Source organism: Sus scrofa, chromosome 6 (genome assembly GCF_054392235.1).
Source record: "Sus scrofa isolate SSC_HxYL_T2T_F1_AM1 chromosome 6, Sscrofa_HxYL_maternal_Yorkshire_Landrace_v2.0, whole genome shotgun sequence".
NCBI lineage: Eukaryota > Metazoa > Chordata > Mammalia > Artiodactyla > Suidae > Sus > Sus scrofa.
The window spans coordinates 9275171-9299644 of record NC_139388.1 but is presented as its reverse complement, the minus strand read 5'-3'; the positions used below and the strand labels follow the sequence as shown (position 1 = coordinate 9299644).

General features: G+C 49.3%; 2 protein-coding genes and 1 long non-coding RNA gene across 15 annotated transcripts in view; 1 reads left to right on the top strand and 2 right to left on the bottom strand.

Moving 5' to 3' along the window:
- Positions 1 to 11424, bottom strand: part of MAF (MAF bZIP transcription factor) — a 17123-nt gene extending 5699 nt beyond the window's left edge. For 2 of the 3 annotated variants that reach the window (XM_021097064.2, XM_021097065.2), the window contains exon 1: positions 9442 to 11424. In XM_021097064.2, coding sequence (XP_020952723.1) covers positions 9442 to 10562 — 1121 coding nt within the window. In that variant the 5' untranslated portion in view covers positions 10563 to 11424. Of the gene's footprint in view, positions 1 to 7122 lie in introns of those variants that run through there. The other variant, XM_084959489.1, reaches the window with a different exon arrangement.
- Positions 11262 to 24474, bottom strand: part of LOC106510465 (uncharacterized) — an 806226-nt gene continuing 793013 nt past the window's right edge. For 6 of the 10 annotated variants that reach the window (XM_084959508.1, XM_084959509.1, XM_084959505.1 and 3 more), the window contains 2 exons: positions 24306 to 24474; positions 11262 to 13038 (listed from right to left, as the gene is read on the bottom strand). In XM_084959508.1, the coding sequence (XP_084815634.1) occupies positions 24452 to 24474 (23 nt within the window). In that variant the 3' untranslated portion in view covers positions 11262 to 13038; positions 24306 to 24451. Of the gene's footprint in view, positions 13039 to 15553; positions 17649 to 20904 lie in introns of those variants that run through there. The other 4 variants (XM_084959502.1, XM_084959506.1, XM_084959511.1 and 1 more) reach the window with 3 other exon arrangements.
- Positions 11948 to 20915, top strand: LOC106510467 (uncharacterized). Of its 2 annotated transcripts, none has more exons than XR_001308967.3 (3): positions 11948 to 12082; positions 12599 to 12980; positions 13170 to 14823. It is a non-coding gene; the product is annotated as an uncharacterized LOC106510467 (long non-coding RNA). The 2 variants fall into 2 exon arrangements; XR_014805380.1 differs by lacking the exons at positions 11948 to 12082; positions 13170 to 14823 and adding exons at positions 16086 to 16229; positions 17792 to 20915 and having other exon boundaries at positions 12710 to 12980.

Sequence of the window (24474 nt, the reverse complement as noted above, 5' to 3'; positions counted from 1 at the left end):
ACAAAAAACCAAAAAAAAAACCCATGTGGAAGGGCTCCTTTCGGAAATTAGGCCCTTTAAAGTTTGGCCTCTTTAGACAGTCCCTAACTGCCCGGGATGTCACTACGCTGTGTTAAATCCGGACACGCAGGCAAAGTCCCTCCAGCTGGAGCTGCGGGCGAAACGCTAAGAAAGCTTCCCTTTACAATGAGCATCAAACCCTATCAAGGAAAACCCCATCTGTATGGAGAGTAATAGAAAAATTTTAAAACATGCTATCGTAATTTCCTTCTTTCCTTTTTCTCGTTCCTCTTCCCCGGTCTCTAACCAGAGTAGGAAGGGGGAAAAAAAAAAAAAAATCTGGAAAATGGGCCAGAAAATGAGTAGAGTAAAAATCGAGGGATGCGGGGTGAGGCTCTTACTTACAGAAGGTTCCCGGGCGGCTGGAGGGCGGGGCGGGGGGGTCCCAAGGTGAAGGGTGGAGACATTTAGGGCTGAAGCCAGCGGGCTGCCTTGGTGCGCCCACCTGAGCGCACAGAACACGTAGCTGCAACGCTGCTAGAGCTCCACTAGGACCAGGGCAGGCCTCTGGGGAAACCTTGAACCAAATCCCAAGAGGCCTGGGTGCGGGGCCCAGGGGAGGAGCCGCCGGTGGTGCCCTAGAGGCGCCCCGAGGGCTTGGGCATCTCCGAGGGGAGCTGCTTTGTGGGCGTCCGGAGCCTGGCCGGCCTCCCAGGGCGCAGCCGGGCAGCGCCGGAAGTTCCTGTGGCCGCTGGACCCGCCCCCCGGGGTCCCTGCCTCAGGTTCTTCTGCCCTTGCTGCGGTGGCCCGGGGACCCCTGAGGGTGGGGAGCGCACCCGGGGAGCGGGCACTGATGCCCAGGGTGAATGGGCCCCGCGGATCAAGGGTAGGCAGGGACCTGGTCCTGCGGGGTGGAGGGGGCGCAAGGCAACTGGGAGGGGCGACCTCAGCCTCCTCCCTGCCTTCATCTCCTTCATCCCTGGCTTCAAGGCCTTTGGCACCAGGAGCTCCAGCCAGCGTTAAACATGCCAGAGGCACTTCCCAGCTCTCCTCCCCATCCCCCGCTCTTTGTCTGCCCTGGGACTGAGGCAGGAGTGACTTGATGGGACTGAGGTCTCAGCTGGGGTGTCTGCCTTCTGGTCCAAGAGCAGTGACTTCTGAATCTGTCTGATGGCCCCGGGTGACGAGGGGCCATGGGGGGTAAAGATGCCAAAAATCATACAGAGGACACCGGGATGGGACAAGGACCAGGTGGTACGGGCCTGGAACTCCGGAGCTAAGGACATCACTATTGTTTTTAGGCATCACGGGGATCTCAGGGTCAGCTGTCTGTCAGTCATCCTGCAAACAGATCCGTCCTGGTGGGAAGCAGAGGCCCTGGGAATGACCTAGCGTTGATGCCTGGTGACTCGGGGTCACAAGCCAAGGTCAGTCTCTGTTAGCAAGACCCCCTTCCTCCCTCCAGGCCCTGCACACCAGCCGCTACCTGCTCTGTGCTCCTTTGGCCTAGTTTGGGATTGCCGTTTGTTCCAGGGGACCTAAGCCTGCTTCCCTTCTGGAGAACTGCCCCCTGCCCCCCCAAAAAAGGAGACCAGAAACCCACTTCCACAGGCTTCCAGAAATGGCTGAGGTCACGAAACACCAAGGCAAATTTGACTTGCACAAAGGAACTCTGCACTGATGACCAGAATTTTCAGCCCAGGATTCAGCCCACAACCACACTTCGTGGGGATTCTCTCAGATAGCAGTTTTCACTCCTTCTTGCCCAGTTCTGTCCTGTTCCGTGGCCTCTCCTAGTCCCTAATCGCAAGCAGAAACCACAAGGAAAAACCATTCTTTGGAAACTTCGCTTGGAAACACTCAAGGTTGGTGATCAGAATACTTCGAATCAACTCAGAATTCAAATCTCCAGGATGGAGCTCACACCCAAGCCTGGGCCGGGCGGGCGGGGGCCAGGGAAGCTTGAGGGGTGAACGCTGAACTATTTCCTCCCCTTCTCCTCCCCCCCAAACCTCCCCAGACACCCCCTCCCTCGTCCTCCCTTTTTGAATAAATGCCCCTTCTAATCATAACTAAAGATCCAAGACTCTGTGGAGAAAGGAAGAATGCGATTTTGCAATCCAAAGTCCTAATTATAGGGGAAAAAAATTGTTATTTAACAAAAAGACAGGAAAAGAAAATGAATTTTGTCGAAGAGGGAAGAGGCGCTTCAGAGATGATTATGATTTGGGGAGAGAACTGTGCATTCTGATCCCAGCCTCTCCGAGGAATATGTATTTTGTCAATTTCTTAAAACTGTCCAACTCTGACGCACAGTCATAGAAAGATGTGATTTCTGTGTGCCACTGCTGCGATCTTTCTATCTCAGCCTTGTTATTTTGGGGAAACTTAGGGGAAACACACCACGGGCTTTCGAATTTAAACAATAAAAACTGTCACCATGCCACCACACCTATTGCGGTGACTATAGAAATATGGCCTAACGTTTCCAACTGGTCCCAAATGTTGCCGCTGTAAAAAAAAAAAAAAAAAAAAAAAAAAAATCGCAGATTGATAGATTTATCGATGCCCCAAAGGGAAGCCGGGAGCAGTTTCCCGGATCTCCTAATTGGGGTTCAATCTCTAAAACTATTTTCAAAACAGAATCGTGTGTGAACATCTCTGAAATGGGCCGCGGAATCTCGCTGGCACCTGGCATGAGCTCCTGCTGGGCGACTCCCGCCTTTGAGGTCCAGGGTCACCATTCTCTCTGGCTTCCCTCATTTCTCACCTCCCACAGATGCCAGAGGGAACCAGAGCCCGGGGTTTGGCTACGCCTTCGTGCCGAGCAATTTGATGTGCTTTGTTTTTTGTTTTGTCTCTCTCTGAAGGATAAAGATGTTCCCACATTGTTGCCGGACTGTACTTCTTTATGCCCCGACAATCATGAGACAGCCTGGGAGACTGAAATTCTCTCACCCTGTCCCCTACCCCCGCCGGAGGGGAAAAAAAAAAAAAAAATGCCAGGCAGAGGTGGGTTTGTTCGCCAGCCCGTGTGGGGCCCAGCTTGGAGAGAATTCCCCCTTTTCTGGGCCTTCATGATGTCTAGATTTTGGAAGATTTATATCAAAAGTGGGGAAATTGGTTTTATCAGAAGGTGGATGAAGGCTTCTGTGCGGTGTTTAGATGCCCAAAACAAACACACACATCCTGATTCGAGGCTGCACGGCTGGACCACCTCCCTGAAGGCTGCTGGCTGCCCAGCTTCAGACTTGGGGCATCTTTTAAACCGAAGATGGGTCAAGAGTGAGAACCAACCTCCAGTTTCCCTTCTGTGTCTCAATGACAGGGAAGACTGACTCCAAATGATTCCTTCGGCCTCCCAAGGAATAATCAGAAATGGTGAAAATGCTAGCCTCTCACTGTAGAGATGGTTCCCCCCCCCCCAAAATGAGGACATTTCTTCAAAGAAGAGGGATAACAAAATTTAAAAAAAACAAAAAACAAGCAAACAGAAAAACATCAAATGGAATTAAAAGGCAGTGGGGGAGCCTGGCCCACCAGGCGCCTCAAGCAGGTGAAGCTGGCCTCCTAGCCTCTCTTAACTGCCTGTTCATAGAAGTAAGGCCCCAGCGTTTGGCTGGGCGTTTTGGTGGCACAGAAATCAGATGGCTGAAGGTTGTCACTCGTGGAGCCCAGTCTTTCACCCTATGTCAGTTAGCCTTTAACCACCGATGGGCAAAAAAAAAAAAAAAAAAAAAAAAAAGAAAAAAAAATAGTGATACCTGCGTGGCAAGCAGACTTTTAAATATATTGATTGGCCTAGACTCCCAGGGGAGTGCATTTTTTTGTACAGCCAAGGCTGTGTGACGACGGGAAGTGAGCTGGCCTCAACCAAGAGCAGAGACGACACCAAAACCCTTCCCTCTACTATACTTGGGAACCTCTGAAGGTGTCAGAAGCCACTTGAGTCGCTGTAGACAAGGACACGCCGGGAATGCGGCTCCTGAGACAGCTGTGCCCCGGGTACACAGAAGTGGCTACCATGTTGCCCACTGTTCACTGGGTTGAGCCTTAAAGCTGGTGGTTTGGCAGTGGGTTGCGGGGGGGCGGGGAGGGTTCTCTTTAAGAACAGAAGCATCTCGAATGGCCATCACTAAATAAAAACTACGAGGGTGAAGGTATAAGGGAGAAAAGATCAGACGGTTAGACACGCACGTTCAGAAATACACAGAGCGGTTCCCACTGGGATGGTGTGTGTTGAAAGCCTGCGTGGTTGTGTCAGGGACTCAGAGAAATACCCTCTCTTCACATGGTTTCCTCACCGAGACCAGGAAGTGGAACCTCTGCCTCTCTGATATCAACCTATTAATGTGTCAGATACAGTCTAAAAAATTAGTGCAGGGCTTTGGGAAAAAAAGAAGAAAAAAAAGAAACATGTGAGACACTGCTGTGGGTGCCTGAAAGCAGAGAAGGGAAAGGGAAAAACAAAACCCAAAAACCCTGCAACACTGGTTTCATTTACAGCTGTGTCTGATGTATGGCCATGCTTGACCTCACGGAGAAATACAGGACTCTCCGGCCCAAGAGAAAAACCAGGGTGCTTGGCTCTGCGAAAGCTTCTGCCCCTGGCATCTGCGTGGGGAGGGGGAGTCGAAGAGGTGGGTTTTGTTTTGTTGTTTTCTTAGTAAAATTATCTGCCAGAGAAACAATGAAGCATGAAAAAGTACTACTGAGAGTGTTACGTGTCTACATGTGCTTTAAAAAATGCTAGCTGTTACTTTCTGGGACGCTTCCCTTTCTATCAACATATGTATCTGTTAAATTTCAGTGGATTTCGCAAACCTATAGTCCAGGTGGAAAACCATCGCCTCTGTCCAGTCGGGCACGTGGTAAAGCCAGAAGCCCTGGTGTGCGTTCCTGCGGATCCGTACCCAGGACCCTCGGACAGGAGAGTTAATGAGCACCGCGGTTATACATTGAAAAGCCTTCGTCTCTAAGTGTCCCGCTGATGGCTCCAACTTGTGAGTGGGCCCAGTTCTGTATTTGGAATGAAAGGAATTTTAACACTATTTAGACAAAGAGGCAAATGCAGTTATAAAGGGGAATGCTACATTTCCTTGCATGATTTTTTTTTTTTAATTTAGAGACTTATTTGTCATAAGGGCATTTAGGCAGGATTTAGGATTTTTTGTTTAAAAAAAAGCATGTATGTGTGTTCACCAGTCACATTACATTTTTTTTTTTTTTCAAAGTTTTTAGTGATGGTTCTTTCTCAAACTGCCTTCCACGGAGAGTTAGTTAACCTTCTCTTAAAGCCAGCCACCCAAACCCCATTTTAACCAGCACGTCTTTACCTGGCATTCCAATATCTGGGGCCAAAATCTACGTATTAGATTGAACTGCCTTTGAAGGGCCTATTAAAATGCTTAATTGTTGTACCACTGTATTTTTCTCCCAAGTGGCATTCCTCAGGAGTTAACTGGGATAACTCTATCCTGAATCTCACTCTCATTCTGAGACTGTGTTCGCCTAAAATCCTGCATCGGAGCTGACCTTTCTTTTTAAGGGCTATCTTCCCATTGCTGCTGCTGCAGGGGGAGGCTGCACATTTCCTAGGTGGGAGCAGACCCAAACCAAAAACAACCAACCAACCAACCAAACAAAAAACCACACACACACACACACACACACACACAACCAAAACAAAACAAAACAAAACAAAAAACCAGAACCTTCTGAAGCGGAGAAGAACAGCTAACTTTAAGCACATGGAAGCAGGTTTACTCTGAAGACTTGTGTTAAAGCAAAATGAAGTGTGGCTGCAGGGACCCCATCCAAACTGGCCCAGAAAGGAAGGCGAAAATGCAGTGGTATCCACTGTCTGCGTGTTCTGTGAAAAAGGGCAAGCAGGCTGATACACTGGTCAGAACTCATCAGCGCCAAGCATAACCTGTTTTCCTCAAAATCGGGCCTTCGTTCAGAATTGCAATATTATCTTTTTTTTTTTTTTTTTTTGTCTTAAGAACAGACAACAAAATAAAACCAAAGTCATCATGTTTGGCTCTATTTTCAAAACAGTGTTGGCTTTGTTTAACATTCTATTAGCGATCTAGGGGAAGTGGACTAAGAAATGCACACTGCATGAATTTGTAACATTAGTTGCATGAATTTGTGTCATTTTAAAATAGGTCAATGCTGTTAGGGAAGGTAGCCCAAGACTTTTGAAACAGTCTTTAAGCTACTACCCCCCCTTCTTCCACCCTGCCCCAGCCTGTGTTGGGTGTAAAATCCGACTATATCAAACTATATCAACGAACAGCCTTTATTCCAACCAGGCATTCTTTTTGCTTTTGGGGGGTTTTTTTGGGCTCATATTTCAGGAGCTAAGGTGATCTGAAATCATTACCAGCTTATCTAGGGAGAAGCCCTCTGCTAAATACTCACAGGGAAATAACATCTAATAACACAGGGTCAACCCAGGTACGTACTTGAACTTCCACGTTAAGGGAGAGGGGGGCTTTTTCTCTTCTCCTATTTAAAACAAATGACCTTCGAAGTTAAAAAACAAACCAACAACTCTCATTTGTCCAAAGTGTGGATGTGAAATCTTAGCAGCCTTGCTAACCAAAAAATCATGGTATGTAGGGGAAGAAGGAAAAACAATCAATTTTATCCAAAAGGCAAGACTTCTTTGTCTTTAGCATTGCATGCATATGCACCCAACCCACTTCTACCAATGCCTTATTACTATTTTTTTTTGGGGGGGGGGAATGCAGTTTATTTCTCCCTAGATGGGTTTCCCGAGGAATTGTTGCTTAGGGTGACGGTGAGGAGGCCCAATTCTCTGGTTGGGATTTTTGTTTGCTTATTTTTACCAGGGCAATGATGCCTCAACTTCTTCAAAAACGGAAAACTTTGGGGAGAGGAAATTTGGAGAGATCATAATTTACATTTACCCTGAAAATGACTAATTTTGAGAAGGGACTGGCCTCGCGCCTCACAAAACAGCCTGTGTTTCACTCTAAATTCCTGCCTCCCTATTTCTCTAGGACTCCTTCCTCTGGAGTAAAGGATGCCTTTTATACCTCTAACACAGTGTTGGGCCCAGTTAAACTGTACACTAAGAAACTGAGTACAGAATCAAAAAAAAAAATGCAGTTTATTATTGTAGATTATTCTTTCTCTTGATATAACCAGAATTGAAAATGAAAGAAAAGCACATAGGAACATCACGCGTGGTTAGTTAGTAACTCAAGATATAAAACAATTTTGCACAGCAAAATATGTAAAAGAAAGGTAACTGACAAGATTTTTTTATATTTATTGTGGTAAGATTTACTTTTCATTTTGTTTTTAAAGACAGGATGTCAGTCCCTGAAAATAACATTTACTGATTATTGCCTTGAAAACTGTGGATTTTTTTTTAAGTTACAGAAAATCCAGTTCTGCACCACAATACAACTGTAAAAAAATCTGCATCATCTTAAAACTGTGCAGTAATGCCATTTTTATAACTGCATAAATTTTATTAGCGTTCTAAACAGTTTTGCAAATTTTTTTGTATTATATGCTTGCAGGTTATATCTTAGTGCAATTCAGTCCCAAATACTTTAATTTTGAAAAAAAAAAACCCATACATTTTGAATGTAAAATACCCCTACAGATATAAACAGGGGTGCTTCCCCTTTTAATACTTTGGTTTTCAATACAGTCAGTGGTATAGCAAAGACTACACATACCCAACTTATATTTAAGTTGCAAGCACATGCTGTATAAGCTACTTTTTTTTTAAACAGTCCCCTTGCAAACTCTACCCCCCTTAACATCACAACAGTAAACAATTTAGTGCATCAATCTTTTAAAAAATCTACAGCTAAACAGACCTAACTCTTTCAAATTTATCTATAACATTCCTTTATCTGTAGCATACATTTTAACTGGGCTAACAGATTATAAAAACTAGAATTAAATTATATACTAGAAACCCATAGCATTCCACATTTGACAATGACCAAAAGCCAAAAAAAAAAGTAAAATTAAAAAAAAAAAAACCAAACCAAAAATAACGGGGAAGATTTCTTTTTTTAAAAAATAAATTTGAGACTGCTTTAGGCAACAGCACAATTTTAGTCCCCCAAATGGGGTGTCATTCTTATTAAAAAGAAAACATTAAGAGTTCTTTAATGTTCGCCATGTTAAATTTTTAACCCATTCTGGCATCTTTGACAAGGAATGCCTTCAGTGCATTTACAACGGGAGGCTGAAGTTCTGAGTAACGCAAAGCAGTTTTGGAGCAGATGCAAACTTTCATGGGAAGAAGGCTCTACGGTTGCACTTTTTTGTTCTGAACTCAAAAAAGTCATGAGGCAATAAAACAAAAGTATGAATGCCATGCCATAAGTCTTCGAACGTCCATTTCCAAGCCAAAAGGAAAAAAAAAGAAAAAAATAATTATACCATACATGTCCAGCATGCAGGCTTTTTTTTTCTTATTAATATAATGTCTCTTTTCCATAAAGTCTTTGAAACAGTTATAGTTCATTGTTGCTAAGACAAAGTAGCAAGCATAATAATGCATGAGATGAGAATGAGTTTTTTAATGGCAGACTGAACTCTCAGATTTGGCATCATAAGGCCAAAACTCACAAGTCACACCCAGAAGGTTGATGCAGGCTTGATTGTGGCAGGTTCATGAGGATTTTTTTTTCTCTATTTTAGCATAACAATGCTAAAAAAAACCCCGATGGAACTCAGCACGCTGCGAGTCTATAACATTTCACATTTTTTTTTTCCTTTGCAAGCTCAATCTCATATGAAGAACTCAGGAGGAGAAAAAAAAAACTTAGCTTTTCTTTTTTTTTTTTCTTTCTTTTTTTTTTTAAATCTCAGAGGAGATGAGTGGAGAGGGAGTGAGGGTGGAAGGTGGGGGGGAGGGGAGGGCAACACAGCAAGCTCCAAAAAGTCAAATTAAAAAAAAAAAATCCAAACAAAACACACACACAGAAAATGAACACCAGCTCATGAACTGAAGAAGAAGAAAAAAAAAATATGAAGGATGCAGGCTTCAAAGGTGAGTATGAGGAACTCTGCCGAGATTTCTGAACATTGTGCAAGTTGGGGGGGGGGGTAAAAAAAACAAAAACAAAAACAATCTAGCAAGTTATGGAGAATTTCAGATTGGCAATCCATGAGCCAAACAACCAGCCCCTCCCCGACTGAAAAACAGCCACCACCACCAACTCTGAGCAGGGTGTGTGTGTGTGTGTGCGTGCGTGTGTGTGTGTGTGTGTGTGTGTGTGTGTGTGTGCAGGGGGCAACTGCGGGGCGGGGGGCAAGCTCAGGAGGGGAGGGGGCGAGGTGGTGGCGAGCAAGGCTCTGGAACTGGCAAGCCCACACCCGAGTCGGACCCCCATGGAGCACTTATCAAGGTGGCTAGCTGGGATCGCGTGTCAGACTCACATGAAAAACTCGGGAGAGGACGGGTTGTCGCTGCTCGAGCCGTTTTCTCGGAAGCCGCTGCTCACCAACTTCTCGTATTTCTCCTTGTACGCGTCCCTCTCGCGCACCAGCCTGGAGATCTCCTGCTTGAGGTGGTCGACCTGCTGCAGCAGCTGGTTCTTCTCGGACTCCAGGACGTGCCTCTGCTGCACCCTCTTGAAGCGGCAGGACTGGGCATAGCCGCGGTTTTTCAGGGTCCGCCTCTTCTGCTTCAGCCGGATCACCTCCTCCTTGCTGACCCCGCGCAGCTGCCGGTTCAGCTCGCGCACCGACATGGTCACCAGCTGCTCATCGGAGAAGCGGTCGTCGAAGTGCAGGCCGCCGGCGGCGTGGTGCGGGTGCAGGGCGCCCCCCGCCCCCGCCGCTCCGCCGCCGCCTCCGCCGCCGCCGCCGCCGCCGCCGCCCCCGGCGCTGGCCGGGCCGCCGCTGCCCGCGCCGCCCGCGCCACCGGCCGAGGCGGACGCGCTGCCCGCGGCGCCGGGCGCGCCGGCCGTCGGGTGGTGGTGGTGGCCAGCGGCGTGGTGGTGGTGGTGGTGGTGGTAGTGCGGGCCCGCGCCGCTCTGCGCAGCGGCCGCGGCGATCACGGCGGACACCACGGCGGCGGCGGGGCCCATCTCCTCGCCGCTGCCGCCCAGGGAGGCGCCGGCGCCGGCCCCGGCCGCCGAGGCCAGCTGCTGCGCCCCGCGCGCGTAGCCATCGAAGCCGCCCTGGAGCTGGTGGCTGTTGCTGATGAGCGCCTCGACCGCGTCCTCGGGGCTGAAGCCCAGCGCCTCGGGGTTCAGCTGCTGCGGATAGCCGGTCATCCAGTAGTAGTCTTCCAGGTGCGCCTTCTGCTCGCTGCCCGAGCCCGGGCTGGGCGCCGAGAAGCTGGGGGAAGGGGGCACCGAGCTGCACGGCGTGCTCATGGGGGTGGAGGACAGCGAGCCCCCGGCGATGAGACGGCCGCACTGGCTGATGATGCGGTCGGTCTCCACCGGTTCCTTTTTCACTTCAAACTTCATCAGATCGAAGTCATTAACATATTCCATGGCCAGGGGACTGGTGGGCAGGTCGGAGTTGCTCATTGCCAGTTCTGATGCCATTCTCCTGCCGCCGCCGCCGCCGCCGCTCCGCCAGATGGGCTGCAGGAGAGGGGCCAGCGGGCTGTGCTGGGTGGCCAGCGGGTGAGCCAGCTTGCCGGGCTGGGGCGCTTCTAGCTCGCGCGGCGGTGGCTGGCCCGAAACCTCCGAGCGCGCACACACCCCCCCGCCCTGCCCGCGCCCCCCGCGCCCGCCCTCCCTCCCCCCTGCTCACGCCAATGTGCTCGCTGCTCGCCCGGGCCCCTCCTCGCCTGCTCGTCTCCTAGCGCGCCGAGCCGGCGGCTTCAGGCTCGGGAAGGTCCTCCGCGGGTTGCGGTGGCGGCGGCGGCGGCGGCGGCGGCGAAGCCGGAGGAGCCCGGCCGGGTGCGCGGCGTCCCCCGCTCGCCGCTCCGCTGCGCCCTTTGCATAAGGAGGGCTCGCCTCGCCGGCCTGGGCTGCAGGCGGGGCGCGCGCGGCGGCCGCTCGGGGCTGGAAGCGCGGCGGGCGGCTGTCCGGGCGGCGCTGGCCTTGGCACGGGGGAGTTAACACTTCATGCTTCTCGCCTCCTCTTCAGCCTGGCTCTTTTTATTTTTTTTTTCTCTTTCTTTCCTCTCTCTCTCTCTCTCTCTCTTTCTCTCTCTCTCCCTCGCGCTCTTCCTCCCTCCGTGCAAAGTGCAAGACAGAGGTGCAGCCGGGCTGGAGGAAAGGGAGGGGGGAGTTGAGTTCTTTCTTGGCTTTTTTTTTTTTTTTTTTTTTTAAAGCAAAATAGCGAAGTCCCGGGGAAAGGCGAGGCGGAGAGCAAAAGGGGGGAGGCCGAGCCGACGAGCAGCCCGAGCTACAGCTCGAAGATGAAAAAAAGATTTTAAAGCCTCTGATCCAGCAAGAAGAGTTTAAAGCAATTGCTGAGTTTTATAGCACTTGTGACGTCAGGCCCAAATGGGAAATTGACTGGTACTCCAGACCAATGGGAGGCGGCCGCGATTAGCATAATAGTGTAGAGACAAGGAAACTTTTCGGAGCTGTCAATCAGGGCCCAATCAGCTGACTGTCAGCTGGGACGGGCAGCCTTAACCCTTCCCGCTCCGCAGCCTCCTCAGGAGGCTGCAGAGCCGGGAACAAAGTTTGGTGTAAGAGGGGAAGGAGTTTTCCAGCGGCGCTGTGGGAAACCAGGTGGACCGGGAGGCCGATTTGCTTTACTTTGGAGCGAGAGAGGCCTGCCTTCCGGAGCCCCAGCTTGCCTGCCACTCCCTCAGCGGAGATTGGCCTGACCCCCACTCTCTGGATCCTGTATTCGCCAGGCAGCTTCTTCTCTTTACTCCACCTTCGGCACCCGGGTGTCCACCCAGGGGACCTTCCTTCCCCGAGCCTGGCACTGCCCGGAGCTCAAACTTGACCCAAACTCTTTGTCCCTCTTCCCGGAGCCGGCGCGTGGGGGTGCAGGGGTCCCGACTGCGCGCAGGACGTCGCCCGGCCGAGCGCCTGCCAGGGCGATTCGGAGTGGCGGAGACAGAAAGCCCGTTTTATCACACCCTCTTTTAAAGAAGGTGAAATAAGTTGTTCGGGGCCATTCCAAGCAGGGGCCTGCTGGCGACGCGTGCCCTTGGGGGGAAAGAACTCCTACGCGAGTTAACTCCCCCGCTCACCCTCAGGCTTCCGACTCTGGCCCCAGTTTGGCCTTTGAGATTCATTCTCATTCTCTCTCTCTCTCTCTCTCTCTCTCTCTCTCTCTCTCTCTCTCTCTCACACACACACATACACACACACACACACACACAGAGAGAGTCATCCACCCCCTTATGAAATCTGACTCCTGTTTATCAGGGTCCCGCGCGCCCTTTGCACTTCTACGTTTCACCTAATTATTTCAGACTTGATCCTGACGCGGAACGAGGGGAAAAAAACCCAACACCCTAGCCTTCACAAGCTTCCCTCGAAGGGTTAAATTTTAAACCGCGGTTTCTGGACGGGCCCGGAAACCCAGAGTGGGGGTGGGGTGGGGTGAGGTGGGGGCTACTTCTCCCCCTCCGGTTGCAGATGTTAATAACTATTCAATTTTCTAGATCGATTCTTCTAAAGCTTATGCAAAAAAAAAAAAAAGAAGAAGAAGAAAAAGAAGAAAAAAGAAAGAACCAACAATTCTGTTTCTAAGATTTTAAAGCGATAGGCCAGTCGGAGACGCCGAGATTTATTTGAGGGAAAGCAAGAGTGCGCGAAGCGGACCCAGCGTTTGGAAGACCGGCCCGCTTGCTTGGATGTTGGACTGTTGATTTCTCCAATTAATGAAATGCGTTTGGTGTTAATCATATTTATTTTATGGAAGGGGGAGACGCTAGGAGGGTGTATTTAAAAAAAAATCTTAAAAGCCTGCAAAACGATCGAAGAGTGAAAACTATTGTTGGAACGAGTTGGTTTTTACCTCAACAGCGCCACCTTTCGGCAAAGGTCAGTTGAAATTGATCCGTGTCCAGTTTTGTTGATGAAATGAAAAGAAGCTGCTTTCCTAAGGTGGGAGGAGGAGAGAGGCACAAAGTTAGAGAACCGCCCTTGTTAGAAGAAGGGCTGAAAGCAGTGCTGGCAGGTGCGAGAATCATTTTTTTTCTCTTTCTCTGTCCCCCTTGTTTGTGGATAAAGAAGCCAGAGGACACAGGAGCCTTCTGAGTGTAATTCTGGCCGAGAGACTTTTTGCAAGAGGATCCCGTGTAACAAGCAAAGCCCGATACCCTTTAAAAATGCCAGGATGGATTTTCAGCGGGCTTTATGGCAATATCAATAGAATGAAAGTTACTTGTAATTCAGTGATAAATGAGATGTCTCTAGTAAGTAAGATTAAGTGCAGTGCTATAAAGTTGTTTATCTGAAAAGTAATTCTCAGAAAACCTGACTTCTGACACTTAGTCATATATTAAGCCAGCTTCTTGAACATTGCACTTCAGAATCCTCTCACCCACCCAACAGCATAACTTTACTATTTATAACGAGACCTTAGGTGTCACTCATTGGCTCCTTAGACCAGAGTCGTCTTGTGTTAATTTCTCCCATGCTGGCAGCCTTGGGTTTTCTGCAACCCTGGGAATCCCTAACAAGAGACTCCCCAAAAGGTTTACCCTAAAAGGCCAGCACTGTTGGTACTTTCCAGAAAAGCACTTTTTCCTTTCATCATTACTGCAGAGAAGCTGTTTATAGGAGTAGTTTTGGTTTTATGGGAGTACTTTGTTGGGATGGAATGAGGTATGCTGTTACCAGTTTGGGGAAGAAAGAGTGAAGATTATGTCAATATTTATGCAACCTAACAGAATTCCTTTGCTTTCCTCCCCTCAAACAGTATTTTACGTAGTAATGAAGTTAAGGGATTATAGCCTATGTATTCAGAGGGAAATTTAACTGCTTCAGTTACACAAACATATTATGTCATTTAACAGTGTCCATAGCAATAATTTTTCTAAGGCTTGTAAAAAAAATCATTAGCCACAAATGTCTGAAGCTGATATTTTTCATGTAAAATATGAATTTCAGTATATTTAGGAAAAAATCTTTTTTTGTTTATAAAAATTTTTTTATCCTTTTGCATCAGTTTTGGTACAAGCTGTGAGATATATTTCCTGCCTCTCATGAAAGTATTTTTTTTTCAGTCAGGAACACTGAAACATTCATAAATAAACAACATTTATAAACAAAGTTCACTAATGATGAAGACCATGGGATACAGATTCATGGCCATGCACCTAATTGTTGCAATTATGTATCATTTCTAGAAATTAAAATGCCCATGTTTGGCCAGCTAAACGTATTATTATCTGCACATTTTTCTGGTTTATTTTTGTACACTGCTGTCAAGCCAGGGTATTTTTCTTTCTCTTATTGCAGAGTCTTTTATAGTCTCCTATTTTCTTTTGGGGAAAAAAAAAAAATCCAAATCTTTTTTGTTTTGTTTTGACATGGAGCAGTGGTCCTCTCAGGCTTATAACTTAATTCTCATTTTTGTCCTTTTTACTTTATTATTTAGTGATTCACAGGGGTGTCTAAACATTTACAGTTCTCTGTTAGCAGCGTTTCTCTTGTAACAATGGAGCTCTCTCATTTTAATTAGTACTATTCAGGTTTTTGAGTCTCTACAATTACAGCAGGCCACATTGCTCTAAATTTCTTTGCTAACATTGTTTGTTTCACTTCTATCCAAGCCAATCTAATCCAAATACAATATGAACTGTGTTTTCTTACTGCTTAATATCCCCTTGCTATATATACTCTAGTAATCTCTGTAGAACAATATAGAGTAATTTAGAAACCATGCGTTTGTCATTATTGACCATTTCAAACCAACAGCATTAAAGTTTCTGAAAGCAGCGAATATTTATAGAAGAATCTGGAGGGGGGGAGGAGGGCATGGGTCGAATCACAGCGCGGATTGGGAAACCGGAACATCAAAAACACAAGCTTCATGTCAGTACACACACAACAACTCCATGTGAATTTTTCTTTCTTGGGCGGGGGGGATCCTCTGGGTGTGTTCAAATCATAATGGTTAGAAGCTAAAAATAATACAGTTTTCCTAATGGTGAGTTACAGCTACTCAGGTATATCATGTTGGAATCAGACATATATCATCTAAAAAATACAAGGTGCATCACATGTAGGGTCTGAACTCTTTGTTTATCCACGAGTGGATTTTATGGCGCAGAACTAACCAGCGTCCACTACATTTCACGATGAAACCAAGCGGATGGATTTGGGAAAAAAAAAAAAAAAAGTTTTTGGGAGTCAGTGGATGATAAGGCATAGGGTGTTCCTAGCTACAGTGTCAGAGAAATCCTTTTAACAGTCTTTAGTTAGTAGGGCAAGGAAATCAGAAATCAGTGTTAGCAGATTCAGGGAAGAAAATTAATAGAATCGGACGAGATGATCTGATAAGGGGAAAATTGCTGAGGAAACAGTCTTGCCTCATATTGGAGAACGTAAGACAACAGTCTGATTACTAGGAGTCGTTATGAATAGGTGAATTATGTGCTAAATAATCATCAGAGTAAATCAGCATTTATTAATTCTTTTCTCTTTAAGCAATTCACAGTTGTAAGTTAAAGCCGCTCTCTCTTTGAAGACACATCTTTTATGATTTTTATTAGAGGTAATTTATTATTTGCATTACCTGTATTTACTTCGTAATTGAACATTTTGCATTCAAATTTATGTCATGCATTCTGCTTGAGAATATATTTCTGCCTGATTAGCATAAATAGTCACTTACCTCATGAATTACTAACAAAGTTTATCTTAAAATATAGGTTTTTTTATTAAGTGGAACACAAACATATGTACAATAAATTCTGATTTTCCGGTGCAGTTAGAGAACGGCTCACATTTGGTTTCGGGGAAAGCCAGGCTCTAAGGCGGGGGGAGTGCGCATGAGAAGAAAGTGAAATACAGACGCATGAGATCTGGAGCTTTCCCCTTTTTTTGGGGGGGTAGCTATCATCTTGATGGGGGTGTAGGCCTGGGTGGGGCAGGGGGAGAAGGGTGACGAAGGCTCTGGGCTCTTCCTACACTGTTTAGATTGCTTACGGGATGGTCTCAACGTGGAAAGTGGATTCTGAAAAGGAAAAAAAAAAAACCCTGCAACTTGGCATCTGTGCCTTTGTGAAGGACCATGGTAGCAAGCGCGTCTCTGACCAGCGTCGGGGGACTTGTCTGTGTCAGGTTTGTTTGGTTGGTGGGTTCCCGTCGGGCCCCCAAAGTTCTGCCTTAGAGCACAATGCATGTTTAATAATATCCTGGTTTGTTGCGCACGAGGGATGTGAAAGATGCAGTCGTCTTCTCCGGTGGGAATCCCTGGGACGGCCTCCCCCCGAGTTACCCCAGCCTCCTCCATTTCCTCGCCCGAGAGAGACACCCAGTGTGGCCTGGCACACGGGCAGCCAGGAGTAAAGGCGTGGGCACACCCGAGCATCTGAATGGGAGGGCCGACTTCCTTCGGGTTTAGGCACGAGCTGGAGACCCAAAATGGGAAGGCCTCTTTCCTGCCTCTCGCCATTCCAAAGCAACAGATTTTCATGCCTTTCTTTTTTTGTTTGCTTCTTTCCTCTCCACGCCAGGATGCAGCCATTTCCCTAGAATTTTCTTCTCCTTCCATTAGGGACTGCTCGCAAGTTCACCAGTCCATCGTTACCCCTTCTGATCCTATTCGCAGCTACCCCAAGGAGGCAATCTGTCTCGAAAGCACTCAACCCTGCAAAGATTTATTGTACTGAAATCAGAACTGATAGGGGGAAAAAAAAAAAAAAAAAAGGCAGGAATTTTAAAAAGGGAGCTGGTATTGGGACAGTGTTAGTTTGGGCAGTGTCTTCCAACGCAGGAGGACTCGGAGGACAGGCTGGTGGTGCTGCTGCCTCTGTAAGGTTTTGGTTACCGTCCTTCCTACCCTAGGCTGTGGGAAGATTCTTAGGTCCTGTTCCAGAGGCGTGCAGCAGCCATTCCACCCAGGAGAGGGACATGGAGTTCTAGAAAACACAGGCCAAACTTAACCACTCGTGTGATGACCAGAGGCGTCTGGTGATACAGATGATTTTTTTTTGGTCTTTTTAGGGGCACGCCCAAGGCATATGGAAGTTCCCAAGCCAGGGGTCGAATCAGAGCTATAGTCACCTGCCTACCCCACAGCCACAGCAAGGCCAGATTTGAGCATCATCTGCAACCTATAGCACAGCTCACAGCAACGCCGGATCCTTAACCCACTGAGCGAGGCCAGGGATCGAACCTGCGTCCTCATGATACTAGTCAGGTTCCTGCTGAGCCGTGGCGGGAACTCCCAGATGATTTCTGAAGCTGTGTGTTTCTGAATCTGTATGGCGGGGTCCGAGAGGAGAGGTTCCTGGTGGCCCCATGTTACGACTTTGCTCCTGGTTGTGTGACGGGTTTTGCTGAGACGTCTCACGTGTTGTTCTCTTCGCTGAGACGACTAAACATGCTCCGTGACACCCTCATGGTAGCAGCCAGCATGACAGTTCCAGTCGCCTTGGGCTCCACAACCCTGCCACCCCCAATGAAAATTAAAGGCAAGCTTTTAGATCTTTTGCTGGGATTCTCATTGAGTCATTTTATAACAGGGATCCATGCTGCCTGTTAAAAAGAAACATTTGAACAAGACAGAAATGGAATGTCAAAAAAAAAGGACCACGCTTCCTCATCTCCATCCTGTCCCCTAACTGTGGCCTCAGGTGTTACCATCCCTGATTATCTGGGTCCGTGTGTGTTTTTCTTAGGGAGCAGAATCGCAGTAGGCACAGACTTCTCCAACGTCTGCTCTGCAGCACATCCACCCGAAGGATCTCGAAGAGCAGTGCAGGGCACTCCTCTGTTCTTTGGCAGGACTGACGTTGGAGGATCTCAGACTAGGGGGAGGTTAGAAAGCTGACCTATCACTCGCCTCCGAACCAGTGTACGATCGGAATCTGCTTTGCGCATGACTCTGACTGCGGGGCCGGCTGCACTCAGCACAGCAGCTCGGGGCCCAGGAAACATTTTCATTTCTTCTAAAATGAGAGTTAAAGAAATGAAAATCATCCAGCCTGGATTATACCTGTCATTATACCAACAGTCATCAAAGTAATTAAGTTCTCATCTGTATGTGTAACTGGGTCACCATGCTGTACAGTAGGAAAAAAAAAAAAACTGTATTGGGGAAATAACAATAAAAATTTTTTTTAAAAAAATAATTAAGTTCTTATAGAAGGAGGGGTCCACAGACACCGAAGTGCCTAGCACCCACAAAAGTCCCAGTAGGGCCCCCGACAGTATGGACTTGATTACTTCCACTGACAGGGTGCTCACTACCTCCCTTTCTGATCTTCCACCTTGTCCATATGTCTTCCTACAGTCCTGAGGCTGTCAGGAAAGCTTTTTTTTTCTCTTTTTTTTTTGGCTAGCCTCAAGTCACATCTCTTTCTTCTTTTCTTCCACACAAGGCTTGATTTTAGATGCTCAAAAGGCCACGTGGAATGAGTCCTTACAGTCCTGGGTTCTCCAGGCAGCAGAAGACCACCAGTATGATAGCCTCTCCCTGGCTTTCCTTGTCACTTCTAGACACAGTCAAGGCCTGTGGCATTTCCACCTGTGCCTGCACTTCAAGTGCCTCTGCCCTCTGCTTGCTGCCTGCCTCTGAGCGTTCAGGTCCTGGAGCTGAACCGGGATCCCCAGGTGGGGGCCTCTCATCACAGGGCAAGCACTGCCCTCCACGCCCCGAGCCACAGTCTGCCTGCTCCTCTTCACGAGCCTCCCCGGCAGACAGGTAATACTGGTGGCTCATCCTGTGTGGCCCTGGGTCTTTTCTTCTCACCCTTCCCCCAGCCTCTGTTTGCGAGCTTATATTTTTGAACCCAAGCACGAGACACCCTGCAACCCCCCGCAGGATCCCTCATTGGATTCGGCCTGTTCCTCCCTTGTCTGAATCTCTTTGGATCTAGGATGTGCCATTGACTAGCTTTAATTTGCTTCCCTGCTTTACGACAGTTGCAAATGAAGCTGATGTGTTTTTTAGGTGACTTAACCTCTCTGAAGCAGGCCCCACACCTGCAAAATGGGGGGCTCTCAGAGACTATGCCTGTGAAGGGTCTTCTACCACGTGAGGCTGCAGGGGAGCTCCCTGAATGGCTGGTGCGCTCCCCCTGGGTTCTTGATGACACCTGTGGCACCCCAGGAGACACTGCCCCTCCCAACCCCCAGGCGATAGGCAAAGTGACCCATTGGATTATTCAAGACCCTCAGTGGACATTTTAAAGGACGTGTGTGTCCACGTATAACTGAATCTCTCTTGTGCAGCAGAAATGGTCACAACATCGTCAATGGACTTCAATAAACCTTTAGAAAATTAAAAAAACCCAATAAATCAAGTGGGCCTAAACCATCCCCACATCAACAGGGGGATGCAAATCAAAACCACAATGAGATACTGCCTCACACCCGTCAGGATGGCTATGGTCAAACAGAGGAGCGATAACCAGGCTTGTCGAGGATGTGGCCCAAAAAGGGGAACCCTTGTACCTCGTGAGCAAGAGTGTCACTTGGTGCAGCTGCTACGGAAAGAACGGGGAGGCGCCTCCAAAAATTAAAAGTAGAACTACCATACGACGCGGCAAGCCCACTTGTGGGTCTACAGCCACAGGAAATGACATCAGTATCCCAAAGAGATATCTGCTCTCCCGTATTTACGGTAGCATTATCTCTACGCGTGAGGGTATGGAGACGACCTAAGCGTCCGTCCGCAGGGGGTGGACAGAGAAACCGTGGTGTACACACACTGCGGATGATGATTCAGCGATAAAAAGGAGGAGATCCTGCCATTCGGGGACGACGCAGATGAACCCGGAGGACGCTATATTAAGTAAAATACGGCAGACATAGAAAGACAGACACGGAGCGATCTCACTTATGTGTAGAATCTTAACAAGTCACAGGCACGAAGGGAGCTGAGAACGGCAGCTACGGGGACTAAAGGATGAGGAGATGGGGAGATGCAGATCCAAGGGGACAACGCTTCGGTTATGCAGGACGAATAAATTCTGGAGATCGACTCTCCAGCAGAGTGGCTACAGTGACCAAGCTGTGCTGTATGCTGGAATTTGCTAACAGGGCGGGTCGTAAGTGTTCTCACACACACACACACACACACACACACACACACACACGACAGCCACTAGTAAGCATATGAGGTAATGCACATCTAACTAGCTTGATTGTGGTGATCACTTCACAATGTATACGTTTACCAAAATATACACTGTATCCTGAAATATACACAATTTACGTTTGTTAATTATAGCCCCAAAATCTGAAAACAAACAAACCAACCCTAGAATTGGCCTCTTTGGGAATTGGGGTAAATTTTTTTTTGGTCTTTTGTCTTTTTAGGGTTGCACCCACAGTCTAGGGAGGTTCCCAGGCTAGGGGTCTCATTGGAGCTGTCGCTGCCAGCCTACACCCCAGCCACAGCAACACCAGATCCGAGCCGCATCTGTGAGCTACCCCACAGCTCACAGCAACGCCGGGTCCTTAACCCACTGATGGAGGCCAGGGATTGAAACCGCAACCGCATGGTTCCCAGTCGGATTCATTTCCGCTGCGCCATGATGGGAACTCCAATCGGGGTAATTTTAAACTAAATCACCCCATCTGGATGTCCGATGCCCACTCTTCTAATCAATTCTAAAATAACTTTCCTTTGTTATGGTGTAGACAGAGCTCCCTGTCAAAGGGGGCGCATCTCTTCGATAAACTGGTTGAAGTTTCCTCTACCTTGATCTTTGTAAACCTTTGCCCTGTCAAAATATACCGCAGTTGTCCGAAGGTGGGACCTCAGAGACTAATAAAAAATAGATGTAACCTAGAAAACCTCAGCCGAAGGGCTCTGTGTGCGTGTGGAAGGCTCTTTGCCTTCCCTTCCTTCCTCCCCGGTTTTGCTGGCTGACATCACACCTTGCCTGCCACTTCCTGATGCCAGTTTTGAAGCCGGGCAGCTCCGAGGTGTTTTCTTGAACAGAGGAGTTCAGAGTTGCCAGTGTCCACCTTTGAGCTGCTCCTGGCTCCCCGGGGTCTGTCTTGAAAGGATCTAAACGTGCAACCCTATGCAGAATCTGCTCTTCTGGGCTCCTGTCTCGCCTCCTTGCAGAGAAAGCAGAGGATGAAAGCAGGAGGGAGGGGGTGTGTATTTATGACCTGCTGTCTGGGGTCTTTGTCCCGCCTGAGAACTTGGCACTGGCCGCTTCAGCAGACTCGACCCAGGATCCTCGGGGCTCTGGAGTGGGTGACGGGGACTCCAAGCTCCGTGAAGAGCTGCTGACCAGGGCTGAGCCGTGTGGGCGCTGGCAGGAGGGGGAGGTGGGCCGGCCCGGACACGGCCTGCTGACTCACCCTCTGACCTCGGCAAAGCCTCCCTGGCTTCTCCACCTCCTATGTCCGGCTGAAAATGAGCTGGACTGGACTGCGTGCAGAGTTACACAGATCTGGACTGCCGCGGGGAGGGAATGTTCTCGGCCCTCCGAGGCTGAATACAGGGTAGGTGGGCGTGGACCAAAGCCCGTGACACAGACGGGGCTGCCATGCCGGGACGTAAAGCCCTGACGGGTCATCATGACGAGGTCAGGAGAGCTTCGAGATCCAAATGACAGAGCCAGCGTGGCGGGGGTGGGGGTGGAGGCAGAGCAGGGGGAGGGGGCAAACCCCTCCTGCACCTCCAGGCCAGAGGATGCTGGGGGTTTAGGATAACGATGATGAGAGCCCTTGGTGGCAGAGCGGCAGGGAGTAGCGCAGGCATTGCTGACGGTTCCTGGGGAGAGACGCCAGCCAGGAGATGCTGCATTTTGGCCCCAGGCCAGCACAGGGTGTGAGTCTTGCCCTGTCCCAAGTGTGCGATCTGGGCAAGTTGGTCCACCCAGTCTCTAGGCCCCCGGCTCCTCGGGGGTCAAAGGTGCAGAGGGTTTTTGTCATCACCATGAGCACGTGTCCCCTGTGCCTGGCACACGTCAGGCGGCCCCACGGTAGCTGCTGAGAAGGACGGATCTGCTTGTTACACACACCGTTTCCATCGATGGGGCCTCATGTGGACTAGGCGCTATGGAAGCGTTTTCTATCTTTGCTGCGCCTGCCTTACGGTCGTAGGTACCCCTGAATCTGGCACAGTTCCTCGCTCTTTCCATTTCTCTTGAGTTTCTGCAGCCTGTTGCCCACCTGCCACTCTCCCTCTCCCCAGCATCCCTCTGCCCCCGTCTCCGGCCACTCGAGATCCTTCTTCCTGTCTCAGGTATCCTCTTAAAAGCTTTACCTGAGGCTCAGGTGCACGCTGGTTTCTGGTCTCTGCTCTCACAGCCTTTGGGTCCTCCCGGGGCCGTATCACCTGCCCTGTGAGCCTTTTGAAGCCAGAATGATGGTTATCTCCCCACCTCCTTCATCTCCTGCAGTGCACACAGCAGGTGCTCAATAAATGCTTATTCAAGGAACGTGACTGAACGAACACTGATTCCTTGCCTTTTTTCTTTCCTTTTTTTCCCTTTCCCCCTCCCTTTTTTTCTTTTTTTCTTATTTTCTTCTTCTTTTTTAAGGGCCGCACCTGCAGCATATGGAAGTTCCCAGGCTAGGGGTCAAGTTGGAGCTGCAGCTGAGGCCTACGCCACAGCCATGGCAACACTGGGTCTGAGCCGCGTCTGCCACCTCCACCACAGCTTGCGGCGATGCTGGATCCTTAACCCACTGAACAAGGCCAGGGATTGAACCCACATCCTCACAGAAACAACCTCGGATTCTTCACCTGTTGAGCCATAATGGGAACTCTCTCACCTCATTTTTTGAAGTTCCAAGGCACACAGAAGGTCCTGCCAAGTGTCCCAGAAAATATGCCTTTGAAAGGGGCAGGGTGGCTGGCTGCGGTGTTGCAATAAGGCAGCTCTTACACTCACTCGTCCAACGGGCCCCTCCCTCGGTTCCCAGGGTGGTTATCTTGCTCGACCATTAGCCTATGTCCTCCGGAGCTGGAACTGGGTGGAAGCAGGGTGGAGAGATGTGCGGGTCCTCGAACCCAGGTGGAACTTGGCAAATCTTGCTGGGGTGGAATTCTGGATAAACACAGGGAAGCCATGAAATCCTGGGTGCACCAAAGTGTCCTGTCTGTGCTCCGAATCTGGCTGCCGCTGCCGCCGAAGCGGGCCCGGTTCCAGCTTTGAGTCACTGCTGCCTCCCCAGGGCTTCGAGGCACACGGACACTCTTTTGCAATCTTTAAACATGATCACCACCCTGCCCCCATTTCTCCATGCCCACAGCTTGCTCACTCCCAGGCTCAGGTCCTGTGCAAGGTCCTGAGCACAGGGACTGGCATCTAATAAGCATTCCCTAAAAGCCAGTGGCTAATGCAATTGCCACTGCTTCCAGGATCCCTCCCTGACGCCTGCCTTTTGTTTGTGGGTCTCCCATGGGGAGTATCTCGACCTCTCTTTTGGAGCCTTCTGGAGTGTCTGGAGTGCATGAAGTAGACATCAGGTACCGTGGGTTCAAGGTGGGCTCCTGCTGTTTCCTTGTAGTGTGATCTCCGAGTTCTTTGCATGGTCTTTGAGGTTCAGTTTTCAGGGCATGTGGTGTGCCAATGAGCTCCCCGCCTTTTTTTGGCCTTCCCTGCTGCATGTGGAAGTTCCCGGGCCAGGGACTGACCTCGCCCAACAGCAGTGACAATGCTGCATCCTTAACCCACTGAGCCACCAGGGAACTCCAAAACCCCACCAGGGAACTCCAAAACCCACATTTTTCCAAAACGTGAAAAAACTTTGCCTTAAGTTGACTTAAGCTAAAAGAGAACTTGGAAGCCCATGTGACCAAAAGCTGCAGGGACAGAGCTGGGTGCAGGCCTGGCAGGGGGTCAGGAGTCATCTGGTGTCGCCGGAACTGGCTTCCATCCACCTGACATGCCAGCTCCCCAGGGGACATGATGGCTGTGGCAGCTCCAGCCCTAAATCCCCCCCAGAGTGGGTCCAACGGGAGTCAGTCTGAGTCCCCAGCTGGGCACCTCCAAGCCATGGCTGGGGTCGCATCGGCCTGGGTCATCGGACCGGTCATCCACCCACCCCAATCTGGTCCCTGCGGCACAGGCATGAATCTGCTGCCGACCCAGACCCGGAACTAGGGTGGGCAGGGACGTGGGGAAGTCTCTGAGGGTGAGGGAAGAGCCGTCCTGCCCAGCACAGAGCCCGTGGCCAAATGACAATGCTACTAGCTGCTGAAATACACGTGCTACTCACCCAGGCCTTGCCCTCGGCTTGAACGCACTGGCTTTCCACCTCGGCGCTCGGAGACGTGTGCTGCTCTTATTTCCATTTCATCGAGAAGGAGCTAAGGTCCAGAAATGGTCCCTGTGCTGGTGAGTGTCCAGGCACGGCTGCGAAGGTCATGCTCCCCCCATCTTATTAC